Source organism: Notolabrus celidotus, chromosome 5, assembly GCF_009762535.1.
Source record: "Notolabrus celidotus isolate fNotCel1 chromosome 5, fNotCel1.pri, whole genome shotgun sequence".
In the NCBI taxonomy this organism is placed as follows: Eukaryota; Metazoa; Chordata; class Actinopteri; order Labriformes; family Labridae; genus Notolabrus; species Notolabrus celidotus.
The window spans coordinates 23003459-23030923 of record NC_048276.1 but is presented as its reverse complement, the minus strand read 5'-3'; the positions used below and the strand labels follow the sequence as shown (position 1 = coordinate 23030923).

Genomic DNA, 27465 nt, shown 5'->3' with positions numbered 1-27465 from the left:
ATAGCTAAAATGCATTTCCTCCACAGAGGACAAAAATGAATTGCTGGGTCTCAGTTATTAATTTTTTTATATAAGATTGTCTACGGTTATTGAAAAGCTAGGGGACAATCTCTTTACTCCTTGTTAATGTGTGGCAGGTAGTATCTCCACACCTGTTCTGCAGGTAACAGAGAAAGTATGACAACATAAGTGCTAATGTCTCAGGCTAATGAAAATATTAGACTACATACTGTATGACAGTGTAGTGGAAGTGCTGTATCTACCCTTTCAAAGTAAATACATGTTTATAATCGAAACAAGAAAATAAATGTACCCTGGCAAAACACAGTAGAAATATCAAATATCAAAGCATGATAATAGCAGTGGTCTTTTGGTTGAAGCTGAACATAAACTATGTTATTTCCACCCTGCAAACTGTGAATTGCATGGTATTGTGAATAGAATGCATTATTACTAGGGATAGACCGATTATTGACTGGGACGATTATCGGTGCCTTTTTTTTTTAAATCCGACGGTCAATAAGAGATCAATTTAAAACTGGGTTATTTTGGCTCATTTCTCCAGCAGTTTCTCATCCCTGGGGATGAGCTGAGCAGCATCTGCTGTGGCCCCTACAACTACTATTGATTAAAAACTCATACAACCCCACTCCAAAAAAACTGAAATATCCCTTTAAAACAAAGATAAGTGAAAGATTAACATTTCAGTTATATTGAAATTTTGGAAAACTTTACTGTAGGAAACTTTAGAGAGCTATTTATTTGTTTAAGTTTTCATTGAACTTTATAAGACATGCTGCTGAGCCTGGGAGCTCCCTGCACTTTAGCTTGAATTTTAAAACAAAGATGTCTATTGTCTAAGATAAACTTTAACATCTTGCAAATCTGAAAAGCTGTTTAATAAACATATGCTTCAAGGCATTTAAACAAAGTTAAGTGTTGGAGTTTGTATTATTCAAAATTTTGACAACAATATTTTCCCTTTTACTGCAAATGAATATCTGCTCCAAATATCGGTTATCGTTCTCCTTGACTACTAATAATCGGTATCGGCCCTGAAAAAAAACATATCGGTCTATCTCTAATTATTACATCTCTTTCTGAATAGTTATTTCAATGTCTTTCCACTATCCATCACATGACACAATCATACAGACAACAAAGACTACAGCACCACAGCAAGGTTGCAAACAAAACAGTGCCAACAATAACAACAACAATGACAATATCAGCTCAAGTCTTACCCTGGAGCTGTCGTCTTGGGAACGTTGGTAGCGTTTCCAGCGCCAACCATAGACTCCAGTGACAAAGGACAGAAAGACCTGCTTCTCATAGACCTGTAAGGGTTGGTGTTTCACCATGCTCCTTCAGCCTCAACGCGCCACCAGTCCGTTAACATCCCACACAGGACTGAGAAACCTGCAGGACAGCGAAAGAGTTAAAACAGAACAAGATGCAGGAAAATAAGCTCAGTCTTTGAACATACAATTACATTTTCATGTTACGTCATGTTACTGAGGTCTATTTTCACAAAAACACCACAAGCATGTTGACAGTCTAGGACTTTGTTTGGACTAACAACATCAGAAAGAAGAAGTCAACACACTGTTCAATAGTGAGTCATGTCTGTGTCAGTTATAATAACACAGTATATGTTTCACAGTCATGATATAGGGATTCATGACTGTGCAGAAGTTGTAAATAGGCATCAGGAGGTAGATAGCATCTACCAGAGGAGAGGCGCTGATCCTGTACAAAAGGGAAGTAAAACAGAGAGAGCGTGTTGCCTTCACAGCCTCATTGAAAAGCTTGTTGCCTTGGCTGCAGGTAAAAATGTGTTGGCACAGGAGTGGTGTTTCTAGTGGCTTTGATAAGAGTCAGCGCTGTGCTTTGTCTCTTTGTCTCACTTAAAAGAGATCTCCTGTGACTTTCTTTCTTTTTGGCATTTTCAAAATATCCACAAGTGGAGATTCATAAGCTAAATGTGTAAAGATAAATCTGACACTGGGAATACGCTCTCAGTTCCATGCAAGTGTCCTTTACAGCCTTTGTGAAACCTTTGCTACCTTGGTCTCTGACAGCTTTTAAGATAATATGGAATTCACAAGAACTTGCATTTTGACAAATCTTTCCAAAAGAATCAATGGTCTGGTTTCAGGACTTCTCCAATACAGAACAACGTTGATTTGAAATGATGGTCCCAACCCAGAGATACCTATGGTTACCTCAGGATGATGAGCAGCTCCCTTGAGAGGCTTTCACAAAAAGTCCATGGTGCAACCTTAACACGTAAGCTTTTTCCCTGTAAAGGTGTTAGCATGCTGACCTGTGATGGGTTAACAGCTGATACATGCTGCTGCTTGGAAAGGAGGCAAGGGACCAGTCTAATAGGCTTTTTACAAAGGTCCACGCCAAGCAACTTTAAACGCACAGTGGCAAGCCAAGACGGGATGGCACGTGTCTCTGCTGTGTTGTCCTGCATGGTAACAAGGTTGAACAGGGCTGTACAAGTGAAACCCATACAACCACAAACGCTTTTGTTCTTACTCTCAAGTAAACAAACCACAGGAGGATTTACCCAAGTAAGCTCCACTGCTATTGACAACACAGCCTTGTATCTGCATGTTTACACCTGATGAACACTACATCTAACAGCTGGTTAACATTTTCAAACTGATACAGTTTGATCAGGTTTTGACATCCGATCAGAAAGGCTGCACTCTGGTGGCACTGGAACTCTGGTGTCCTGGATGAAAGTCCTGTGTTAAGACTCCATATCACTGCCAAATGTCACTAAGCTGATAAAAAGCAGGCAAAGGGCAAAGAGCTCCTTCCTGTGGCTTTACTTTACACACCAAGGCCTCTGACCATGAAACCACCCTTACAGCGAAAACTACTGTGGCCCTGAAGGACAAAACACATTTACAAAAGATGAAACACTTTTACAAAGTTGGAGACAAATTTACATTTTGGAAAACCTTTTTACATTTTATAAAACAAAATTACATCAGTAAAACACTTTTACCAAGGCCAAAACAAATTTACATTTAAGAAAACAAATTTACAAACGAAGGAACACTTTTACCATCAAGTCTGACTCCTTTAAGCCTGACTCCATTTAGTCTGAGGCTATGTGATCTGAGGCCGTTTCATCTGAGCTCTGACACATGATGGAGCTTTTCCGGAGACATGATGCTTTTTCATCTGAGGTCTGACACCTCTCTCTGAGACCAGAGGATGTCCTAATATGTAAACCATGTCCATCTCCATTTGGTTTCTCTCCATCAAAACAAACTAAATGACCCCTCACTCCATCACTTCCAGATCACTTCCGGATCACTTCCGGATCACTTCTGGATCACTTCCGGATCACTTCCGGTATTTGGTATAGTCCCTTTCCGTAAAAATTAAATGTTAATTTGTTTCAGAAATGGTAAAAGTGTTCCGTCTTTTGTAAAATTGTCTCCAACTTTGTAAAATTGTCTCCAACTTTGTAAAATTGTCTCCAACTTTGTAAAAGTGTTTCATCTTTTGTAAATTTGTTTTCTTAAATGTAAATTTGTTTTGGCCTTGGTAAAAGAGTTTTGCTGATGTAATTTTGTTTTATAAAATGTAAAAATGTTTTCCAAAATGTAAATTTGTCTCCAACTTTGTAAAAGTGTTTCAACTTTTGTAAATTTGTTTTGTCCTTCAGGGCCACCGTAGAAACCAGTTACATCAAACAGCTCACAATGGAAACCCCTTAGAAATTGAAAACACCATAATGATGTAAGATATGAAGTGGGGCAGCTCACTTTTTCAATGTTAACTGATTTTAAGTTAGCAAACAGCACAACTCGAACTACTGGGTATTCCAACGCAAGCACAAGCTCTTGTCTCAGAAGACAACATCTAAAGACTGCTTCATCTTTCAGAGTTAAAAATCCTCACGCGTGATGGAGCTGCCAAGTGTGACTGATTATAACCAAAGTGATACCTCTTTTATCACTGCTGATCTCATCCTGTACATGTGTAAATCATGCTTTTTGACAGATGCCCACTCATCATCAATACTTGCAGTGGAAAATGCTTTTTCTCCAGCATCGTCCCACACCTACCTCCTTTGAGGAGTTACAGGCATTATAAATTACAGAATATAAACTCTCAATCTTTCAGCCCATAGACTAGTTTGCTTTTGTAGTCCATAAAGAGTACTATATTTATAGTTCAATATTTAAGACTATAAAGGATGCATTTTAGATACTGGTCTTAGCACTGGAACATCTCAAATATGTTGAGGATAACAAGTATAGCACTGATCAGACAGAGTCATTTGGAGCTCTATAGGCTTCTCTGCAATGCCCACCATAGTTAAATGTCTGGAGAATAATAATAATAATAGTTTTATTTATAGAGCGCTTTCGGTCAAAGTGCTTCACAAAGCTTAAAAACAAAAAACAAATAAAGACACAACATAAGAAACATCAGCCATAAACAACAGTAAACAGGTGGGTCTTCAGCTTTGCCTTAAATACATCAACCGGACAGCCAATCTAATGTCAGCAGGGAGATCGGCCCATAGAGTGGGAGCACGAAATGAGAAGGCCTGCTCACCAATAGTCTTTTTACGGACCTTGGGGAGACTTAAAAGGCCAGTCCCTTGAGAACAAAGTGCCCTAGCAGGCACATATGGATCCACCAGGTTAATGAGGTAAGAGGGTGCCAAACCATTTCCAATTTTAAAAGACAATAAAGAACAGGTTTCCTAAACTGGTAACACTCTTACCCCCAAACACAAAAAAAGCATAAAACACAACTGACATAAAATGTCAGATTTTGTATTGTCTGTCCTTTCAACAAAGGCGGTGATGAGCAGCAATTTCCTGCTCCGATAAAAGGAGATAAGGCTGTGTTTCCAGGTCGACCACACTTCCCAAAACAAACTGCTCCTTTGTCCTTATCTCTGCACAGAGAAATTACAGCATGACAGCAGGACCAAGCTAAACGTGTCTGGCTTGGATTGTGTGAGGTTAAGGCTCCAGTCCCCTGTCAGTGTAAGATCTTGAAATACTCCAAAAAGCAAAAAGTGGAACTCTTTTCTGACAAACAAATATATTTAATGTTAAATACGTTATGTGTAAGCTCTGTGATGCTCACAATAATTGTGCTAACATGATAATCCTTACCTATTCAATAACGTTGCCAATGAACAAGAGTGTTGGACAAAGGAAAAACTACTGCTTTGCCTCCCCAATGCTGCGACTGGTGCTAAGAAAGCCAGTCCAGGACAGCCCACAAATCTAACTCAAAGTTTTGCTGCCTAAACTTAACTCAGTGAATGGTGAAAGATGTTCGGTGGTTGGTTTTGGTTCACTTCAAGTACTAGGACTACCTGATTGAGGGTCCAATGAAATGGCCAAAAGAGGGCTATAACATTTTTGATCAATTCCCAAGTGAGGCCTTACCACAGATATTGATTAGCTTTAACAAGGGCTATAAAATAAATTAACTCCAAAATAAAAATTACAACACACACAAAATGACTCTTGTGATATTGTTGGGCCAATTGAGTCCTTATAAGTGACGATGAGTTCAAGTCAAGTGTGATACTGAAGGGCTAATAGCGAATTTTGGAGTGAGCTTTAAGTTTAAGAAAAGATAAAGTCATAACTCTGGCATATTGGGCCATTTAGCCTGTATGTTAACAGGAAGAAGACATTAGAATGAGTTACCAATAAGATCAAAACTGAGACTGCTATGCCACCTGCAGAAAAGAAGAGAAAAATTACTTTAAAATGTTAAAAAGATTATTAAAAAAGCATCACCCAGATACAAGCTATGGCTCATTGTCTACCAATTAAAAAACGCTGAATTTTTGTTGGCTAATAAGCTGCAGATTTTGAGCTTGTATCCCGGTTCATGTTTTGTCAGCGACTAATTTGAGAGCCTCTGTTTAGGACTCAACGCTGCCCTAACTCTACACAACAATCTTCAAAAGGAGGAAATTGTTGTGCATCCACCTTTGGCTGTTGACATTATAATACAGGAACTCCCATGCCTGAGGGAGCTGTCTCTGGAGTTAGGGGAGCTGGCGGAGTCCTAGCGTTCACATCCTGACCGACCCCATCAGTCTTCAGACACAAGGGCAACTGGGGCTGAAATGACAGAGGTCTTATTCCAAATAGGTGGGTCTGATGTCTCACTGTGGCTTTCTACAGTAACATGAGTCAAACTGGGACCTGTCAGTCAGTCAGGGCAGAGATACTCCTCTCATCCATTAAAGCATGATTTAGAGCGCCTTTACAGTTAACTGTACATTTGAATCTGAATGTCTGGAAAAATTAGTCAAAGTAGGTGATTACAAAAGTTTCATCTTATCATATTCAGCCATATTTTCATTATCTGGTTTGCACTTGATCACATACCATCTTAAAAACACTCATTACAAGTTGATGGTGGTAAATTTATATAAAGGACATGAAAATGCCATCTGACTCAATAACTAGTCCTTTACTAGGGGTGGGAAATGATAAGATTTTATCAATGTCAATGCCAAAGTCGATTCTGCTTATCAGTCCAATTCCTTATCAATTCTCCTAACAGTATTTTTTGAGGGGAAAAAAGTAGTTCTATACAGTCTTCCGCACCAAAAGGAACCATTTTATTTTTTTCCCAAATTATGTCTGCACAAGACTGAACATGAACATATTCAACTTGAACATACTGAACAATAGGCTGACCTCATTTTCGGACGTGACCCCTGGAGCCTGGATGAAAAGACTTGGAATTTGGAGAGAAAAAAACGCTTTTCCTCCGGGGGTCAACGCAGAGGTATTTTACCCGCTCTCAGTGCTTCATATTCAGGCCGCGTGAGTCCGGACGTGGACCCTCAAGCCTGAGGGAAAGCGTCCCGACTCCCATACTCTAAGGATTTCTGAGAAACTATTATTAATCAACATTATTTTTGGAAAGTACACACTATCCTATGTCTAATGCAGGTACTAATAAGAACACATCAGCTATCAATACATACACTTCAATAAATACCTCTGAGAATGAGGCTAACTTAGTTTCTTTTTCCTGCCTAGTTAAGGTTGATGTATACGTTAGTGTCTCCCCTACGCAGCAGGGGCTGATGCAGACACGAGCACTTCATACTTCTGCGTCAATGTGTCCGTGTAGACCAATCACAGGGCTTGCAGACCGCGTTGATTCTACGGGTAGTTACATTTTGGAGGAGGTACATGCAAAGGCCTCTGCGTAGGTACGGGAGCTCCGTGGACCCCCGGCATTGGCTATGCCGTTGATTCAACGCAAAAGTATAAATCAGCCTTTAGGGTTATCAAGAAACCCCTTCCTGCCAAGAGTGTCTTCCCTGTGCACTGCATTGAGATACAGCTCAACTGGCTACTTCAGAAGCGACCAGATATAAAACAGAGTGAAGACATGTGTGTCTCCAAAATAACCACTTTGGATTATTACATCCACCAAAGAAGTGCCTGATCAGTTGTTCCTTGTGAGTCTCAGTTTCACTGTAAATGGTACGTTTTACGGAGGCTTAACTCTGGCTCACTTCAGAGGTAGAACATCACCACACAAAGCTGTAAAAAAGTACAAATACAAGTTTTGTCAAGTCTGTCCTCAAGAGGTGAGGAATACAACTTTTAAAATGTTTGTTTTTTTGGACTGGAGGTTTGATCAATGGTTTCTGGTGCATTCTAGAAGTTTGTGAAATCAAAATGCTGAGTAGCTTTTTTGACACAGCATCAAGCAGATGCTCGACTCCTTTAAATGTTTTGATCTAGAACAGATCGTTAGCTGCTCTTGCATGCAGATATCTGTTTATAGATAAATAAATTGTTGTCAGATTACAGCTGATGGGAGCTGGGATACCATTATGGTTGATTATGTTCTGACTGCATTTGCTCTCCATACACTGAGTCCTGCTGATAAGTGATTGGTCAACACTGCTCAGACCTTATATATTATCAGAAACCAGATCCCTTCTCACTAAAATCTCTCCCTCAACATGATCCTACATAAATATAGAGTCTGTAAAGAGATTAAAGATGTACAGATCAATCTTTGTCTGACATAAGAGTGATATGCTTGACAGTCTGATGTTTTGTTTGGGTAAAGCTCTGCAAAAAACTACTCTGAGCCTGAGGTAAGAGGAAAATGGCAGCTGTGGTTTTTGCTAATGCACTTTTGATTTTCAAGGTTTTCCTTATTGTCCCTTTTTTCATGTCTGTCAGCTACAGTACAGCTGCACCATGCAGCTTTGTGAATACGAGAGCTTTCCAGATATTAACCCTGGTTCACCTGCACTCAGCCGGCAGACAAAGCTCTCTCTTGTAGACTCCAGTTGGCCTCTCATTCAGCTGGCTGCAAGCTTCAATTTCATTTCACTAACCTGCAGTTTACCTGATGGGACCTAACTGATCTCCGACCAGCTTTCAGAAGCATCCTGGTTACTGTTGACAACCCTCCAAGCTACAGACACCTCTCTGTGTCGAAGTAGAACTTGAGTTATGTGCTCATTGAATAATAATATAATCCAGTAGGACTCAACACATGCAGCGCCTGTGCCATATCTGTCTATTGTTAGCCTTTTATCTCGGTCACTGTCGCCCTCTTTCCAGGCTGCCATTGTCATGAAATTTATATATGCATGCATTAATAGGACCCTTAATCTTTCACAGGATTTAGCCCAAAATAGAGTTTCCATTAGTGCCCTGTGCTTGTTATGGTGGAGGGCTGGGACTGCAGAGAAAGCTTATTTCAAAGCCAAAAACCAGAGCATATCAGTAAACTCTGATGTTTTGTAATCACTGTAGCTAACACATCCATAAGGTGGTCTTTAGACATGAGCTACTGCTTGTGAAAGTGAGACATGCCCTGTACTTCATCAGTCAAGCATCATCTGCCAGTTCTGAGGGTCCTCTGACTTATTAAAGATGGTTCAAGTCCGGCACAGGATGTAAGCAATGCTGCAGGACAGACGAGGAACAGACAGAGAAAGGATCTTCTCTTTCTACTACAGAGAAAGTACTAGAAAGGTATGTCTGCTCCTACTCAGATTTTAGAGATCGGACATGGACCAATTAAAGCTGGTTTCTTTTGACATCTTTTGCATTCAGCAATTTGAATAACTGACTTTTCACACCTCTTTTAAGATGAACATTAATGAAAACACAAACAAATACAAAGTTGAAAACGTAGGGATATTCTGATGTAACTAGTGTAGTTGTTTAAAAGGAAATCTAAATTCTGACCAACGACTTGTCTAAAAGGTAAGAAACACTCAGAAAACAGTCTAAATCGTGCATTATCGATAAAACATGGCTAAACACAGGATCACTAAGTTTGTAGTCAAACGACAGTTTGTAGAGTAGGAATACAGCGGTAAACCAAGTGTTTCTGTTGTCACTCTCTAAAAGGGGCCAGTAAATTATATTTGGCACAGCCTGCACAGAACAAACAGAGTAACACCTGTGCAGGGTTTTTCCTGCATATAGAACAACGAGGTGGCCACTTCTGCCTAATTTCCATCAGAGTCTGAAAGTGTTATAATGAAGAAAAACATTTCCTGAGGAAAGCACTTGGTGAATTTAAGTTTTTAAGAGAGACACAGAAGCTCATAATGACAGGCTAGAAGTAAAGTCATGTTAAATGATATCAGCCCTGTACTATATTTTATTCTGTGCTGTGTCAAAAAAAGGGATTCATTTTAAAATAAAATATAATTCAGTGTCCAGAAAGGAGTGGATGGATGTATGTATGTATGGATGCATGGATGCATGGATGGATGGATAGATGGATGCATGGATGGATGGATGGTTAGATGATGGATGCATGGATGGATGGATGGATGGAGACATGAATGGATGGATGGATGGATGGATGGATGGATGGATGGATGGATGGATGGATGGATGGTTAGATGATGGATGCATGGATGGATGCATGGATGGATGGATGGATGGATGGATGGATGGATGCATGGATGGATGGATAGATGGATGCATGGATGGATGGATGGTTAGATGATGGATGCATGGATGGATGGATGGATGGATGGATGGATAGATGGAGAGATGAATGGATGGATGGATGGATGGATGGATGGGAATGGATGGGAATGGATGGAAAATGTTGGCTGTACTTCCAAAAACCGACTCTGCCTTTCTGTGTGCCAACTCTAACCTCTCCAAGGTGTGCAGCAGGTATCAAAGACGTAGCTCAGTAATAGAAAGAAGCCGTTTCACTTATTTTACATCTGTCAATCAGTTATATTGCACCCGCCTTATCTGTTTTAATTTATTCCAATTTAGTAATAGAATATGAAGAAAACACGACATTTAACTATCATAAAGCTGCTGATAATACCGTAACACCAATCAAAAAGGACCCTGAAAAGATGAAACTAAAAGAAAAGGCTTGACATCAGTGATACTCAACTACTTGTCACCTTTTAGTCCCAAACGGGCCACGGTGCAGGTGACAGTTCCTCAGATTATATTAAGATAATCCGTCAAAGTGCGCACAAACACTCGCTTACCTCCACGACAGTCTTTATATCCTTGGTTATGTTGAAAGTAGAAGCAGCTCTTTGTCAGTCAGTTATTTCCAACATGATGACATGGTGTCTTCTTCTCTTTCGGACTTTTCTGATAATTCATAGAAGTCTTTGAAGTAACTTTGAGCGTCCGTCAGTGACGAAGCAGCAGCGCACATCAGATTTACTGCAACAGCGACGAACACTTTAAACTCGAGAGGTTTAAACTAACTCCCTTGACGTTTTTTTAAATGATGATAATTGAAAATATAACACAGGACAGTTTCTCCTTGAACCGGGACGGACCTTCAGGGTTCATAGAAGAGTTAAAATCTGTAATCCTCTCCTTTGACACCGTGTGGGAGGAGCAGACCAGCACACTGAAAGAAATACTCTGTGGGGGCAGACAAACAACCCCAAACAACAGAACTGACTGAGGTGCTAAAAAGAGGAACCTTTTATAGTGTGCATGTTGACTGTCAGCGGTAAACGTGAGCTGTAAAACTCCAAAAATACCTCTGGGTTTTTTTTGTTTTTAATCTGGAGGAAAATAATTCAGGATATTGACATGAGCGCCTGACTAATACAAATATTTATAAACACTTTCAACCAAGCTAAACTTATCAGAAGGGTTTAAAACAGGAATCTAATGGCTTAATTGATGCATTTTTAAGAAGAAACGTACTTTATTAATCCCCATGGGGAAAATTCAATTTTTCGACTCATATTATTTTTTGGTCATAATAATAATAATAATAATAATAATAATAATAATAATAATAATAATAATAATACATTTTATTTAAAACGGCGCCTTTCTTAGCACTCAAGGTCACCGTACAGGGCAGAGTTTAAAAAACAATATCAAAATTAAGCTGATAAAATCAACAAGGCATGATACACTGCAATTAATAAATATTAATAAAAATGAACAGAATCAAATACAGTGCAGTGAAGAGGTGTAATCGGAGTGAATATGACAATTTAAAAAAAAAATCATGCTTCACACAGTTTGATAAATACAATTTTATGCACAAACATGCACTGGACATGCACTTAGGGAGAGATGTCAGAGTGAGGATGCTGCCATCAACCTGCGCACCCCGAGCAGTTCGGGGTCTGGTGCCTTGCTCAAGGGCACCTTGGCAGAGCCCAGGCAAGTGAACCAGCATCTCTCCAGCCACCAGTCCACTTGCCAAATTGCGTCCATGCTAGGACTCAAACCAGTGATCCTCCAGTTCCCAAGCCAAGTCCCTATGGACTGATTTACTGCCGCCCTTTTATCTTGGTGTATACAGATTCTGGACAGTTGCACATTAAAATGTTATTTTTGTTACCTTGTTTAGATTATTTTTGGTGTTTTATACTGCATGCATGCCTGATTCACATACATGAAGCATTTTTTGGCTGAAGTCAGGTTCTTTGTTGCATCCATGAATCTGGTTCTGATATTAACATTATAATCAAATGGAAATGGTAGACACAAAAACACTCTAGACACGTGCCAAAAAGTTTTTCATGACTTTAACTGAAAAACTTGTTAGCCAATGAGTCTTTAAAAAAGATTAATACATAACAACTTCACTTTATTTCAGTTTGCAGTTAAAGTTTTTGGATTCAAGAATATTGAGGTGATTACCCTGCAAAATATTATGATGTAACAATATAATCAATTATTCAATCCATCCATCCTAAAATAAAATAATAAAAAAGGCTATTACACAGAAGGCTTTGTCATCTAAAACCACCATTCTCCTCTGAAGTCAATCTCAGGGTTGGTCGCTCATATGCTTTTATAATGTCGTACTGTTGGGTCCCATATTTACTGATTTTTTATGAGTGTTTTGCCTTTTTTCTATAGTAGTGTTTTGAGACAAACATTTATGAGAAAATGTTTGCAGTTGAAAAAGTAAAGAAAGGCTGTTTCTTCAGCATGCTGTCAGTTGTCTGGTCTGACCCCTCCTCCTCACAGCAGGTTCAGGCATTTAAAATGACAATATAGAAATGATCGGTCTTGTTGATGAGGGTCTTTAGTGCTTTTGTTGTTCAGGAACTTTCTAGAAGCATGACTCTGCTCCTAAAAATAAGGCCATCCACTTATCAGCAGCATGGCAATGTTAAATGATATCAGCCCTGCACTATATTTTACTCTGTGGTCTATTTATAGAAAGTCTAAAGACTCAGTACTTCTGCTTCTACCAGGAGTCAGTTTCACTTTGTCTGCAGACATGAATTTAACATCACAGATATTAAAATTGCAGAGGAATAAGAGGGCTGAGACAGAAGAGATCGATGAAGAGGAGGAAGAGAGAAAAGATGACATATATGATAATTATCAAGTCTGACATTCGTTCCCCTTGTTCTCCATCCTGTTGGCTATTTCAAGCCTTTTTTGTTCCAGTTGGACGGTTTATGAAAGTTTATGAGCTCTATAATTTGAGTTGGAAAGTTTTTGAGTGAGTTAAATCAGGTTGAGTTGGTGGAGAAGTCTGGAGGAAACGACAAAGGGCCCTGTCCAGACTATTTTATCTTCGGGGCTGAAGAAGTGCATCAACTTTTGCTAGGGTGACAAGAGATATGCAAGCGCGCGCACACACACACACACACACACACACACACACACACACACACACACACACACACACACACACACACACACACACACACACACACACACACACACACACAACAGGTATTTATTTACCCTTTCTATAGCCACTAATCACCTCTGTACCAACTTCTAACATTAATATAACCACAGGATGCATCATGTGTATTCTTATATTTTAAAAAGTATCAATGAGTGTTAATATATTTAAATCCTGTCAGCTTAAATCTTTAAGGGCTTTAAAGAAGATGTTTGTTTGAATTAAAAACCTAAAGTTTTAACAAAATGAAATGTGCAAAATTGAAATAAAAAAGAGCTTCCATCAGCCAATAGTTGATTTTAACACAAGACAATCATAGTTTAGGGTTTTGTGGTGGCCACTTGGGTGGCCAATCAAATTTCACGGGGGGCATGGCCACCCTTCGTCACCCCTTGGACCTGCCCCTGCATAAGAGAGGAGACTCTGAAAGTGGCATCTTTACTTTATCCTTTAACTTATTATATTAGTGATAATAGTACATCATTTTTTTGTTACTGACAGAAGATGCATGATGATACAGAACAAGACACCCTCTAAAAACCAATCTAAATGAATAAATCTGTCAAAAGAAATTAGAGAAATGTGTGACATCTTCTTTTTTTCTAATCTTGAGTCTCAATTTAAGATTGTTCCACTCTTCTCTTGACCTAAGTGCCACCAGAGTCTTAAGGCACTGTAACTAATTCTTGTAACACAGCACAGCACACACACTAAGGAGGCCGTGCAGCACCAACACCTGGCAAACAGGTAGAGCAGATGAGTAGCGTCTTGTAGGAGATCTATTCCAGGCCCAGTGGTCAGAGATTAACCCTTGGCTTGGGATAATTACGTCAGATCCCTTTAATCCCAAACAATTTAGCATCAGCAGTGAAGGTCCCTCAACTAGAGGTTCCCTACAGATGCAATGCATGCTGGTCTTTTGACTGTGTGTTTGTGGAAAAGTTATAAAATATGAGGGAAGTTATGAAGAGATTCATTCTAGTAGTATCCAATTAAAGATCAAATTTGCTTCACGGGTTTAAAAGCGGACATTCATTCAAAGTCTTCATAGTGTGTGTAAGATTGTTTAATTCTTTAGTGCAGGATACAAACAAATGGGATCATGGCGATGATAGTAGATGGTAACCTACAAGGTGTAGTGGTAAAAACTCGTGTCTACCTCTGATTTTGTTTCTGGCTCTCTGCTGCCCTCTGCAGGTCTCACTGTTCAACTGTAGGTCAGTGCTCAGCCAGCAGAGGGTGCATCTATCCACTGAACACTTGGCCTCATTTGACTCTGACTCTGCTGAAGGACAGTCAAAACAGCAACATCGTGGCATGCAGATAATACGAAATTAATCTCTTAATCTTTAAATGAAGTTTCATTTCTATAATTACACTGAAAAGGACTGAGGGAATTATAATGTAAAAATCAAAAAAGGCATATGATATGAAATCACAATGAATAAATAAAGAAAGCAATTAGTACATAAAACACACTGTGGGGCAAAACTGGACCTGTTGGGAGTTGTATTGAAGTATGGGGGAAAATAATCAACCCGTTGTTTTTCAGTTGGGTTCTTCCTCTCTCTCTTTTTCAGACTTTCTTTCCTTCTTTCTTTCTTTTCTCTTTCTTTCTTTCATGTAATCTTTCCTTATTACCCTCTTTCTTTCTTTATATTTTTCTACCTGTCTTACTTTCTCTCTTTTTCCTCTTCTTTTTCAAACTCAACTGTTTTAACCTGGCTATAGGTGTCACGATCCCTCCTCTGTGAGTGTTGAACTGTTCATTTCATTTAGCTTTTATTTCTATGAGAACATTATGCCTGCTGCGTTGCTGTTTTGCCTCCCCCCTCCTCCCAGTGGTCACAGGAGCAGCACACCTGTGTGCTCTGACGTCATCATGTTCCTGCTGAGTTCACAGCTGAGGCCGATCAGTAATCAGAAAGTTAAATAGGTTAGGAGCTAGCAGCAGGCTGCTGACAGACGTCATAGCTCTTTGTCCGTGCAACGATTCAGCTATAATTTGCTTTGCTTGCAATTGTTGTAGTTCAGGTTTAGCCTCTCAGTCTTTGAGTTTATGCTTAGTTAGCTTTGAGACACATTTCATTTTGTACAGTTTTTGTTTTTCAAGTAAACTCCTTGCAAACTTCCATGCTCCAGTGTGTGAGTCTGCTTCTGGGTCCTCCAACCTACCTTGTGTCAATGCTTAAATCAAGCATGAAATGAGGGTGAGAAATAACATTGGAAATTATTAAAAATATTATTGTACAAGCTCTGCGAAAGGATCTATTTTGATGTATAACAAACATGTATGTCAAAGCTGAAATGTGTTATTTATTTAATCTCTTTGTGAAACCTTTAATTTGTTAAACTAAACACCAGGTGGAGCCCAGGCTTGTGTTGTACATGATGCTTAGGCTCTAGGTGATGCCCTGAGCACACGTCTGGTACTTGTTCTCTCAATTATGTTTGAATTGACAAAAATCTTACAATGTCATTTAGCAGACGCTTTTATCCAAAGCGACGTACATACGAGAACAAGAACAACACAAGCAAAGATCTAGACAAGAGGAAACAAGATCGGTAAGAGTATCAAAGTGCTTCAAGTCCATTTGGATGCAGAGCAGTGTAAAGGCTATGGTTATTGAACAAAAGTTTACAAGTCCGCTTAGTGGAAGAGCCCAGGTTGCTACTTGTGCCACCAGGTTACTCAACTAGGTACTTGTCCAGTCTTTGATAAAGTACCGACAACAATCAAATCATATTCTATTAAATGTATTGTTCTTTGTCAGTAGACAGTAATGACTCAGGACAAGACTTCAAAATCCACGCCCTAATAGCAACCGACCGTATCTGTATGGAAGCCCTACCTACCAACAGTTGAATCTTAGGGAATTTTTTTTTATCTGTACAAATCCTCTTAAATTAATGAAATCATCTTTCGATCTATACTTAGTGTTTTTTGTTGGCAGCAGGATAATGTATAGTGAGCAGGTCTCTAAACATTATCCTTTATATGTTAAGTATGTTAATATAAAATAGTGTCCATTATTACACAATAGCTGATCAAACTATAAGATAAAGCACGTTATTATAGAATTTGAGGACATCAATGGTTTTATTTTTTCTCTTATTTTGGATCATCCAATCACAGCCATCGAAAGACCCAGCAACCCCACCTCCTCACTAATATAAAAGTTTCCATCTCTTCCTTGCTCCTAAACAAGGACTCCTTAGATTTTGAATCTAGGTGCTGTGAGAGGCTTCTTAAAATGTTAGTGAGCACGAGCACCCTCATATCAATCAATCTTTATTTGTATAGCGCCAAATCACAACAAATGTTATCTCAAGACGCTTTTACAAACGCAGGAGGTCTAGACCACTCTGTCAGTATATATCTAATCTATCAGAATATATATCTAAAAAAAAAAAAGAAATGTTCATCAAAGACGACAGATTGGCCATAATCCTCCTGTCAGCCACCACCTCCACAGGGTCCAGGACTGAGCTGGCCTTCTTCACCAGTGTGTTCAGTCTTGCTCTCCTGTATCCTGTCCGCCCGTATGACTCATATGACTGCCAATCATAATGTGTAACACAACAAAACAAATTCACTTGAATTTAAGGCTTTGAAGCCCCTCCGAGGTGTGTTTAGTTGGTTCAGAAACAAACTTGAAATACTTACTAACGTCTCTTATGAGCTCAAAAAGCATACCACACAGTCATGGAGTAAATTGATTGTTTCTGTAGAGTTAGCTTAAATGTCACACAATAGTGTTTGGCAGAAATATAATTCTACATGATCTGTGCTTCAACATTTACCATCAGGGCTGATCTGCATAACAACAGCTGCACAGATATAATAACCAGCTGTAGAGAACAGAAGCAATGTTACACCGGACACACATCCTGATGTCTGACCCACTTCCAAACACAGAGCCACTCCCAGGCAGGGGGAGGACACACACCCACACACAAAAATACACATCAACAGGAGGAAGAGCGGAAGCATTCATGGGAAAAAATGTGACCGTTTGATTCCCGTACTGTCTTAAGGCACCAGAGTATGAAACACAGTACTCATCACAGATCTTCAGTGGGTGGATGTTTGCGTGTTTCTGATGAGAAGCACATATGCAGAAGTTTCAAACTAGCACAAGTAAGGTGAACTCTGTAGTGCTCCCTGTTTTATGTAGAGTTATTATTTTTATGTTTTAAACCTTTTCATCACAACAACACACTTCCAGTAAAAACTGTTTGAACGATTGCATAATTACCTGTCTAACTTTCATTGATGTTGTCTGTCCTGTGTTGTTGTGTAAGTTTTTGTGTATAGTTTTGTGAGTTGTTGTGTTTAAAGCAAAACAGAAAATCACCACATCTCATCAGATTGATAAAAAACAGCTGTAAAAATCTGTGAGTGGTTTTGATAGTTTCACACATGTTCTAATTTTGTCTGTAGGGCATCAAATCTGTTTCACAATGTCAGCACTATTTGTTATGCAACATTGACATACCAGACACGTGGCCTGAGGTTATGTTTTTGGTGCTGCATTATGGGAGTTGTTGTATTCAGTGATTTTGAGGCTTGACTCTGAACTAGACCTGAAATCTTTAATCACTTCTGCTTTCATTTTGTCTTTTGCAAATTACCCAACTTTCTTAAAAGTGCATTTTAACCCGTAATGTAGGAAACTTCCTAGCAGGCCAACTGACAGGACTGGACAACCTGGTCTGTTGTCCTGTGCTCTTGGACAAGGGTGCCCAGGATTGGGCCTTTTCTGACAGTAAAAACATTTGCAAGAATTATTTGTCAAAAAAAAAGGATACAAGTTTTAAAGCTAAACTATTTTTTTCACATATAAAGCTTGTCCTTTAATTTTTCAAGATTTCCTTGACATTTTTCACTTTCCCCATGCAACAATGCATAAATTCAAAAGTTATATCGGCTGACTGCCCCCTCCTCCTTTTGTTATGGTAAACTGTCAAATGTGTGATCTCCAGAGCAGGATAATGTTTGCTTTGAATGAAAATGTTAATTGTAATGTTAAACATTTTTTGTAAATTGGCTGATAAAAGTACTATTGCCATGGATATATAGACCAACCATCAAATCTGAGGGACTTTTTGAGCTTTATAAACCATTTCTTAACCAATAAAATCATCTTTAGATCAATACTTACCCAATTTCCCTCCCCGGGATAAATAAACAGTTCCTGTTTCTGATTAGTGTCACCTTGTTTGTATATTCATATTGTAGCTGAGTAATAAGCAGGATAATGTATAGGGAGCAGGTGAGTATGTGAAATAGAATCCCAACAAGGTGAGACTCTGACACGAACCTACTTATTTCCACTTATATATGAATAGAATAGAATAAAATAGATTGTTATCATCATTGTTATTACAGAAGTAAGGGACTATATATGCTAAACGCATGATTATGTGAAATCAAATTCTGACAGGATGAGCAAGAACCTGATTCAAAGCAGAGGGATCTTGTTGCATTCTGTTGGCATTTAATTTTGCATAATAACCTGCTCACTATAAACTATCCTGCTTATTACCTGGCTACCACCTGATGATCAAACAAGATGACACAAAGTGTTGATCAAACAATGATTTTATTGTTCTAAAACAATTTAAAAAGTAGCTCAAATTGTCTTTGTGATTGCATGGCAAGTAACGCTTCCTTGACGTTTCCTTTAACAGATTCAACCTACTAGTGAGTGGAATTAACCTTAAATTGAATATTTCAATTGACAGTCAAGCCACAGTCAAACATAAGCATACTTATCTTATATAATTCATACTCAACCTAACATTTCCATTGAAAGTAATGTTCAACAAAGTGGACAGGACTTCTGAAGGCGTATTTATGTTGACATTTCTGTCCTCGTTCATCTCTTCTTCTCTGAGCTTTGCAGTTGACACACCTTAAACATAAATGAGGCAAAAATCACAACTATTAATGTTGTTATCACTACCACTTTTGTCAAAGTGTCAACAAGCAGAAATGAAATATACCGGATCCCTTTGCACTGATTGATGACATGGTTGTCCCTCACTCTTGCTATTCAGAAGTAATCACTGTAGTATAGGGGTTTTTACATGCACATCTATAACAGTTTCAACAAGAAGTAGATATATTTGAAGAATAAGTAAATTTGTATCCAAAAAGGTCATTTAAAAGGTGAGCTTCTTCTACTTCTACTTCTTCTTCAACTTTTAACCTCTTGTCTTTCTTAAATCACTAACTCCTCCCTCTACCCCCTACAGTGTCTCAGATCTACGTGGCAGAGGTGCTGTTGAAGGATGGGGGAGGGCGGGGAGAGGCAGTCAAAACAGTGAAGCCATAAAGTTCATTTGTTGAAACAACTTGTCAATGCCATCACTTTCAAAGTGCCCAAATGACAAGTAAAATCATGAAGAATAATCGCTGAATACCACACATTTTTCATGCCTGAGGGTTTGTTTGGTGAATGGCTCAGCTCAGTCACAAAGGAAAGGAATGTAAACTAGTCTCTGCAAGTAGACACCACCATGGTTTGGATATATGTCTTGTAAACACATACAAATTGTACATTTAATTGAAAAATGACCTTTTAATGCAGAAATATATCAGCCACTACAAGTGCAGCTTTGCATTGGAGAAGCTAAGAAAAACTAAGAAAAAGAAGTAACGTGTCTGTTCAAGCTTAATCCCAAAGTGATGGTGAGTAACTTAATAATGGGTCACTGGGTGTCTCCAGTCAGGCTGTAATTCCTGCCTTTAGGGGAACTAAAGAGGGAGGATTCTCTACTCCCTCCCCTTGGATCATCTGGGCGGGACCAGCCTGGAAATAAGATTCCAGTGCAGAGATTTCCAGGCCCTGCCAACCCGGCATGAAAACTCCTGCAACGCCAGTCTCATGCAACTTTGTCCCCGACTATTAAAAGCAATAACCTCAGCCATCATCGCTGGTGGAGCTATTTCCAAGCAGCTTTAAAGAAAACCTGCAGATTTACTGACAGAGCCTAATAAGGTAAGATAAAAGTAGTGGGAATCTGGGAGGGGGAAGGGAGAGTCTAGAGTGTTGTATTCAACTAGTGGGAAATGCCCAGGCATGTGAAAAGAGGCCACAAAAGTCAGATCTGTGATATACGGATAAAGACTCCTTTGTGGATTACAGCAACAGAAGTCTTCAATGTAAGTTTCAAAAAGTAAGAAATAGGAAGCAAATTCAAAAGTATGTTGCAGAAAGTAAAAAATGTTTCAGAGTGCTTACTTTTTGGGAGTTGGCTTCAACTTTTGACCTGATTTCATGCATGTCATGGGGCATATACATGAACTATTACCCAGCCAATTACATTTATCTGTGCCGGTGTCAATGTGTTTTGTGCATTAAAACTGGAAAAGAGGATTTTTCATTCATTCATTCATTTGGTCTCATGTCTGGTTGAATGAACTGATTGTAACTGACAGACACTAAAGTCAAAGCATATAAAGAGCATAACCAGGAATAAGTATTTTAGCATTATGAGACTAAAATGCATTAAAATCAAAGTAACCAATGTTGGTGTCTGGGTCATTTAAAAATAGAAAGTATGATTTCAAAATGTCAAATATATATTTATTTTAAGTGCTATTAAAATCACATAATCGGCATAAAAGGAGTGTTTTCATCCTCAATAATTCTGCCCTAAACATAGTTGCACCAGATACTTTTTGACTGAAGACAATTGTTTAAGAATGATACTACATCATCTGAGCTTTAAGCCTTTAAAAGCATGTTTTTAAATACAGTAAGAAAAGGCTCAGTTTTAATCTGCAGGCCAGTCTGAGTGTGTAAAATATGTCTAGGTAGAGGCTGAACGATACAATCTCTGACACTCAGGTAGACTGAAGCTTCTGTTATGCATTTTCTTAATTTAACAGACCAATTAAAAAGCCATATGCACAAAACCTCCCCTTCTGTTCTCTCTGCATATACGTGGACATGGAAAATAAGCTGACAGTGCGTGGTCAGGTCCACCACAGGGAACAGATCATTATCAGCCAGCCAGATTCTGTTGAGAGATTTTGTTTTGCCAAGACTTGAAGAACTCAGAAGTAGCTGACCAATATTTTGGATTCAATTCTTCCTGCAGTTGCCTACGTGGCTGTTATATAATCTTACTTTGAGGCTTACTCGTAGAGCTTTAAATGGAATGACTTGGGTTAACACAACTTCTTCGGAAACATGCGCTGTAGTCTATTGTATTTATATTTAGAGCTTTCCAATGTACATTAAAAAAAGTTTTAACATTAATTTTCATTAAAAAAATTTGTGAGTTATCCTCATTGAACCGTGATCTGTGAGAACACCAATGGACTAAATCTTAAATTTAATGGTTAGTAATGGACTTATAAATTAGATTAAAAAAATGTGTATTTGGATTTGTTGGGGTTCTGACAATTTGTGGATAATTGAATGTGCTCTGGGTCTAATTGACCCAGGAACATTACGGCTGTTCCAGAGAAACAAACATAACGGGAGGGTTAATCATGCTGTTACTCTGTATCTCTGGTAATGCCTATGAGTTAGACTAACTCTTGAAACAGTCATTGCCATGAGACTAATAAACAAAAAAATGCTAGGGAAAACACATACAATACAGAATACATCCTGCCTGTTGAATCACCAACATATGAAAGTTGTCAGATTTTAGATATGACTTAGAAACAGGAAATATTTTGAGCTCATGGCATTGCCCATGGAATGCTTGGCTCAGTTAGCATGAAAGCTAACATCATGCAGAAAGACATTATACAATCAGTATGGTGTAGTATCAGCCTTTGTTCACAATTTCCACAGCAAACATTCACAGTAAGTGGTAGGTTTGAATGTTCAAAGAAAGCAGGATGAGATTTTTCTTCAGAAAACTCTACTTACTATACAGGAGAGGATCAGTTGAGGATCAGTTAAGAGGTAAGAGGAACTGGTTTGTTCACAGGGGGTGCCTAAATCAACACTGAAAGAGCTTCTACAAAATGATTACTCTATACTCTCTTGTCTTAAAATGTGAAACTCTCTAACTAAAATCAAAGATGTCTCTAATTTACAAGTTGGACATAAATAATAGATTTTTTTTTTTTACTTAGATGCAGGATTAAATGTCATCAGATAATCATAGGTCCACAGACAGTTTCTCAAGAAGAGAGTGTCAATTGTCTGGAAATACTGGACATCCAGCATCCAATCAGAATTGAGCGTTCACTCACACTTTAGTGTAACAGTGGATGTTTGTCTCATGATGTTTGCCTTCATGTTTCCTGTTTTCTCAGATCAACATTGCACCATGTGGGTGACAAACCTGGTATCCCTGGTCCTCCTGGCCTCCGCAGCCTCTGCTGCCACCTCAGCGTCTGCAGACAAAGTCCTGAGTAACCACGCCACCATCCTGGCTGACAACAGTGCTAACCTAGCTTTCAGTCTCTATCAAAACATGGCGAAGGAGAAGAATGTAGAAAACATCATCATTTCCCCCGTAGTCGTGGCCTCCTCTCTGGGTCTGGTGGCTCTTGGGGGCAAAGCTTCCACGGCCTCTCAGGTGAAAACCATTCTGAACGCAGCAAAGGTTAAAGATGAGCAGCTGCACTCAGGCCTCGCTGAGCTCCTGACTGAGGTGAGCGACCCTAAGACCCGTAATGTCACCTGGAAGATCAGCAACCGCCTGTACGGACCCAGCTCTGTCAAGTTTGTGGATGCTTTTGTGAAGAGCAGCAAAAAGCACTACAACTGTGACCAATCCAAGATCAACTTCAGGGACAAAAAGAGCGCCTTGAACTCCATCAACGAGTGGGCTGCCAAATCTACTGACGGCAAACTACCAGAGGTCACCAAGGACGTAGAGAAGACTGACGGGGCAATGATCATCAATGCCATGTTCTTCAAACGTGAGTCACATAAACTGTACATGTGCTTTCTTGTTTCTTTAAATAGACACAAAATTAATACGTATTTTCCCCACAGCTCACTGGCACGAGCAATTCCATCATAAGATGGTGGATAACAGAGGATTCATGGTGTCCCGTGGCTTCACTGTGTCAGTGCAGATGATGCACCGCACAGGTAGGTGGAGACTTTACTGTAATCATGATCAGTGAAAGTTTTTGAAACTACAAGGGACAACTTAAAATTTTAGTAAATATGCAAGGTGTAAATGTAAACACTGCTTAAATATGTAGAGGACAAGATCAACAAAGAAACAAGAGGTAACATTTTTTTCCACAGAAGGACTTAATCCATTTTGTAGATATCTAACTGGAATCTTTGTTAAATACTGTTAAATATCTTCAGAACTGTGGTAAGACCTTGGCTAGCTGTTTTTTAAGACAAGATAATCTAAGAGGCTGGCTGTATTACTTGACGGACATGAGTGTGGCACAATATTGTTATTTTTTTAAATGCAGCCAAACAAACTAGTGTATATCCTTAAGTGCTTAACTGCAAATATTCCTCATTCAAAGACTCTAGGTAATAGCGTGAGATGGCATACTTATTTATAGTCTGTTTTAGTTTCATTATAGCTTATGCAGTAATAAATATCATTATTAAACAACATTGATCAAATAAAACTCAGTTCAAATCTGAAATCTTAAGAGGTTCCCTAATGTGCAAATATAACTAATATTTAATGCAAGGAATCCATTTCTTCAGGTCTGTATGGCTTCTATGAAGACAAAACCAATAAGCTGAACATCCTGAACATGCATCTGGCTCATAAGAAGTCCTCTGTATTGTTCATCATGTCGCATCATGTGGAGCCTCTGGAGAGGCTGGAGAAGATGCTGACCAAAAAGCAGCTGGATACCTGGATGAGTCAACTGCAGGAGACAGCTGTCGCTGTGTCTCTGCCCAAAGTCAGCATGGAAGTCAGTCACGACCTGCAGGTGAAAGATGCAAGACACTGAGAGTGACATCAACATGATTCTGACTTCTCTCTTTCTGGTATGTAAACTAAATTGTAAACTAATTTTGTGTTTCATTTTAGAAACATCTGAGTGACATGGGCCTGACAGAAGCTGTGAACAAATCCAAAGCTGACTTGTCCAACATCTCTGGTAAGAAGGACCTGTACCTGTCCAATGTGTTTCACGCCTCTGCCATGGAGTGGGACACTGATGGGAATGAGATGGACTTGAGCATCTTTGGCACGGACAAGCTGAAAAACCCCAAACTGTTCTACGCCGACCATCCGTTCATCTTCCTGGTGAAGGACCAGAAGACAAACTCCATCCTGTTCATTGGCAGGATGGTCCGGCCCAAGGGTGAAAAAATGAGGGATGAGTTGTAACCTCATGTTGAGCTGAATACTAAATTAAAATCCTAACTGCTCATGGCAAGCCCTTTTGACAAAGAATCAGCAGAACTAGAAAGAGGAGATAGTGTTGAGACTCAAGGAATGGCATTTCATCATGTCAGATAGTCACTGTTACTTGTGTAGATACAGTCTTTTGGCGTGTTGCAAATATATTTTCATATAAAAGACTACATTTTTATGTGTCAAAACCAAAACTGACTTACACACATCTTCAGGATGTGAGGTTTTCCTGATTGTTTTAGATTTTTACAAGATATGCTCTGAGCAGATAAAGGCTTTATATATTATCCTTGACCCTAGCACGTGTGCCTGAAGATGGCCACCGTGGCTTCCCATTTAAAACAAATGTAACCCAAAGAACATATATTCATTTTGGATCCTTAAGCAAAACATCAGAGCTATGTACAAGACTTGTTTGGACTAGTTACAGTTTGTTTATATCTTAAAGTTGATACTTGTGTTCTCACATGAAGACTAATCCTAAACCTACAATTGATATCTACATTTCCTTTTTGTGTCTGCTGTTTGAATGTAAAGAGGGCTTGCCATAGACTGAGAGTGAATGCACATTCCCTCTGCAGTCTGTAGAGAGAAATAAGACATGTTTTGTTTGATATCACTTTAGTGCATTCCTTAAAGTCAAAAGACAACAGCATTCCTCAAAACCTGACTGAAGAGATGTGGTTGAACATTTCATCCTGTGTGTTAGTGAGCAAAACATCGTGCACACCTTCATTGTAGCTTGAAGAATATTTGGTATCACCCAGTGGCGTTTTATGTATCAGAAAATCACAATACAGACTGAAGACTTACATTAAGTTTGATTCCCCAGAGGAATGTCTGAAATGTGCACCAGAGTGTTTGAATCAATCTTCTCCTATTGTCATGTCTTAACTTTTGTAAAAGATGTTCAATGATCTTACTTTTTAAAGGATTAACTGGTGCTCGCTGTAGAATTCTACCAAACATATTTGATTCAGCTAAATATGGCCACATTAGATTTGTAAATTACAGAAACCTCCCCCATGCTTTGCACTGCTTTCCACCAAAAAGCCACATTTGTTTTTCTTGCTTTAAATAAAGCTAAATGCACTGATCTACACTGGTAAACCAAGTTATGGTTGTATTAATAAAGACTATCTCTGCATCAGTGTGCACACATGGATTGATAAATTCAACATGTGAATGGTGTTTTGACTGCAACAAAATTCAGGTTTTTGAAATAAAGATGTTAAAAAAGTGTCATCTTGATTTGTAGATTCTTGGTGCAAACATTTACCTTCGTCTACTTGTGGACTCACTGCGGATATCAGTCCCTTTTTGTCTGTTTGGAAGAATGCTTACACTCACAGTTTAGCCTTGTGCAGTTCCCTTGGAGTCAGACCTACGGTGGGAAATTACACCTAAACAATGTGAGAACATTCCTGTCGGGGGGAGGGGGTACTGTGAAATCCTGGATGGTCCAAGCTCACTTAGTAATGTGACAGAGCTGGAATGCACTTTATGGTAAACATAGTCTTTTTAATATTTAAACCTCAAGCTAAATATTTATGTGTATCTAGACGAGCTCTGCAGCTGCTCCAGAGAGCACAAGATTTTTAAAAGACATGTCATCAACCCCCCAATGTAAAGTTTGTATGGGATAGTCCTTAAAAACTTCAGAATCAACAGTCAAGAGTGGTTTAACAACAGATACGAAACTTTTTAAAAGATCCAATGAACACTTTAATTATAAAACTGTTGTTATAGTTTTTCACCGGCATCATCAAGGACTCTTCCTACCTAGTACATACATTATTTGTCCCCTTCCCTTCAGGCAGGATGCTGCGGCACATCAGGAGCAGACCCACCAGATTGAAGAACAGCTTTTTTCCTGAAGCTGAAAGACTGTGGAACTCCGGTTGTGCTCTTTAGTCTCTGCGGCTCTCAGCCATACAAACTCGGACAAGTGTAATACAGGCCTACTGGCTGATTGAACTACCTCATACATTGCATTTTTGCACATTTGAACTGCACGTTACCCATATCGACCACACATCCACTTTACAACCAGACTGCTTATTTTTTCACACATTCATTCACTGTGTCTAGTTATTATTGTTATGTTTGATGCTCTTGCTTGTCTTTATTTTATTTTCTTGTTGGCTTCTTGGCAGCATGTGTTGGCATGACAATTAACAAGCTTGAATCCTTGTTAGTAAAACAAAAAACAAATTCTGATGACAAAAAAAAAGATTAAGTACATTTCTGAACACTTTTTTGATTATATGGCACCCCCTAGAGGACATCTTGGTGTATGACACACCAGAGGTCATTTTTAGTGTAGCAAACAAAACACTATTTATGTAATAATCTAGGTGTGATAGAGCCTCCTCAGATTGAGGGAAACTAATGGTTGGAATTTAGCAATCCCCAGCAAAAGTGGAAATATAGCAGAGTGAAGGCAGGTTCATTCCACGGACAATATAAACCACCAATCCTTTACTGTTCAACAAGCTGACTCTGTGCTCTGAGCTATTATCTTTATTTTAATGCAAACTGTTCAAAGAGTGGGATAAGTAGGCCTGGCTGATGCACAAATAATAGTCCATCACAGTGTTGCCACCAGGGGATATATACATCAAAGTATAACTCAATTGCCACATTAAAAATGTATGTGTAATAGCATTAATTCAGTTACATTCCTAAAGACGTTCAATTATAAAATAATAACACAGGTAATTAATTGCTAAAACTTGAAATTAGTGCTACTACAAGTGCTACTACTGATACTTAACTACTGCACAACTAATGATGATTAATATTTATTTAATCAGGATGTGTGACTAATGTTGCTCACCATTCTTTAATTCTGACTTTGGTCATCAAGATGCATAGGCACTATAATAGTTCAACTGTATTGGTGCATTTATTTATTGTATTGGTTTGAAACAAAACCCCGTATTCTTAGGA

At 38.9% G+C, this 27465-nt stretch overlaps 2 protein-coding genes across 4 annotated transcripts in view; one reads left to right on the top strand and one right to left on the bottom strand.

Moving 5' to 3' along the window:
• The window catches only part of gdpd5a (glycerophosphodiester phosphodiesterase domain containing 5a), a 48069-nt gene extending 37125 nt beyond the window's left edge, over positions 1 to 10944 (bottom strand). For both annotated transcript variants that reach the window (XM_034684610.1, XM_034684611.1), the window contains exons 1-2: positions 10541 to 10944; positions 1245 to 1419 (exon numbers count right to left, since the gene is read on the bottom strand). In XM_034684610.1, the coding sequence (XP_034540501.1) occupies positions 1245 to 1361 (117 nt within the window). In that variant the 5' untranslated portion in view covers positions 1362 to 1419; positions 10541 to 10944. The remainder of the gene's footprint in view (positions 1 to 1244; positions 1420 to 10540) is intronic.
• A 9066-nt stretch (positions 10945 to 20010) lies between these two features.
• Positions 20011 to 25758, top strand: serpinh1a (serpin peptidase inhibitor, clade H (heat shock protein 47), member 1a). 2 transcript variants are annotated; one of them, XM_034684361.1, is made up of 5 exons: positions 20011 to 20192; positions 22475 to 23086; positions 23163 to 23261; positions 23850 to 24082; positions 24184 to 25758. In XM_034684361.1, the coding sequence occupies exons 2-5, from the start codon at positions 22489 to 22491 to the stop codon at positions 24484 to 24486; spliced, it is 1233 nt and encodes a 410-aa protein (XP_034540252.1). In that variant the 5' UTR covers positions 20011 to 20192; positions 22475 to 22488; the 3' UTR covers positions 24487 to 25758. The 2 variants fall into 2 exon arrangements, with proteins under 2 accessions (XP_034540252.1, XP_034540253.1); XM_034684362.1 differs by lacking the exon at positions 20011 to 20192 and adding an exon at positions 20244 to 20356.
• Positions 25759 to 27465: the final 1707 nt, after the last annotated feature.

Bases quoted from the DNA above. Each gene is read 5' to 3' on its own strand.
- serpinh1a (XM_034684361.1), top strand. From the start codon at position 22,489: ATGTGGGTGACAAACCTGGTATCCCTGGTCCTCCTGGCCTCCGCAGCC. The intron at 23,087-23,162 runs GTGAGTCACATA...TTTTCCCCACAG, and splicing joins CAATGCCATGTTCTTCAAAC to CTCACTGGCACGAGCAATTC. The intron at 23,262-23,849 runs GTAGGTGGAGAC...CCATTTCTTCAG, and splicing joins GCAGATGATGCACCGCACAG to GTCTGTATGGCTTCTATGAA.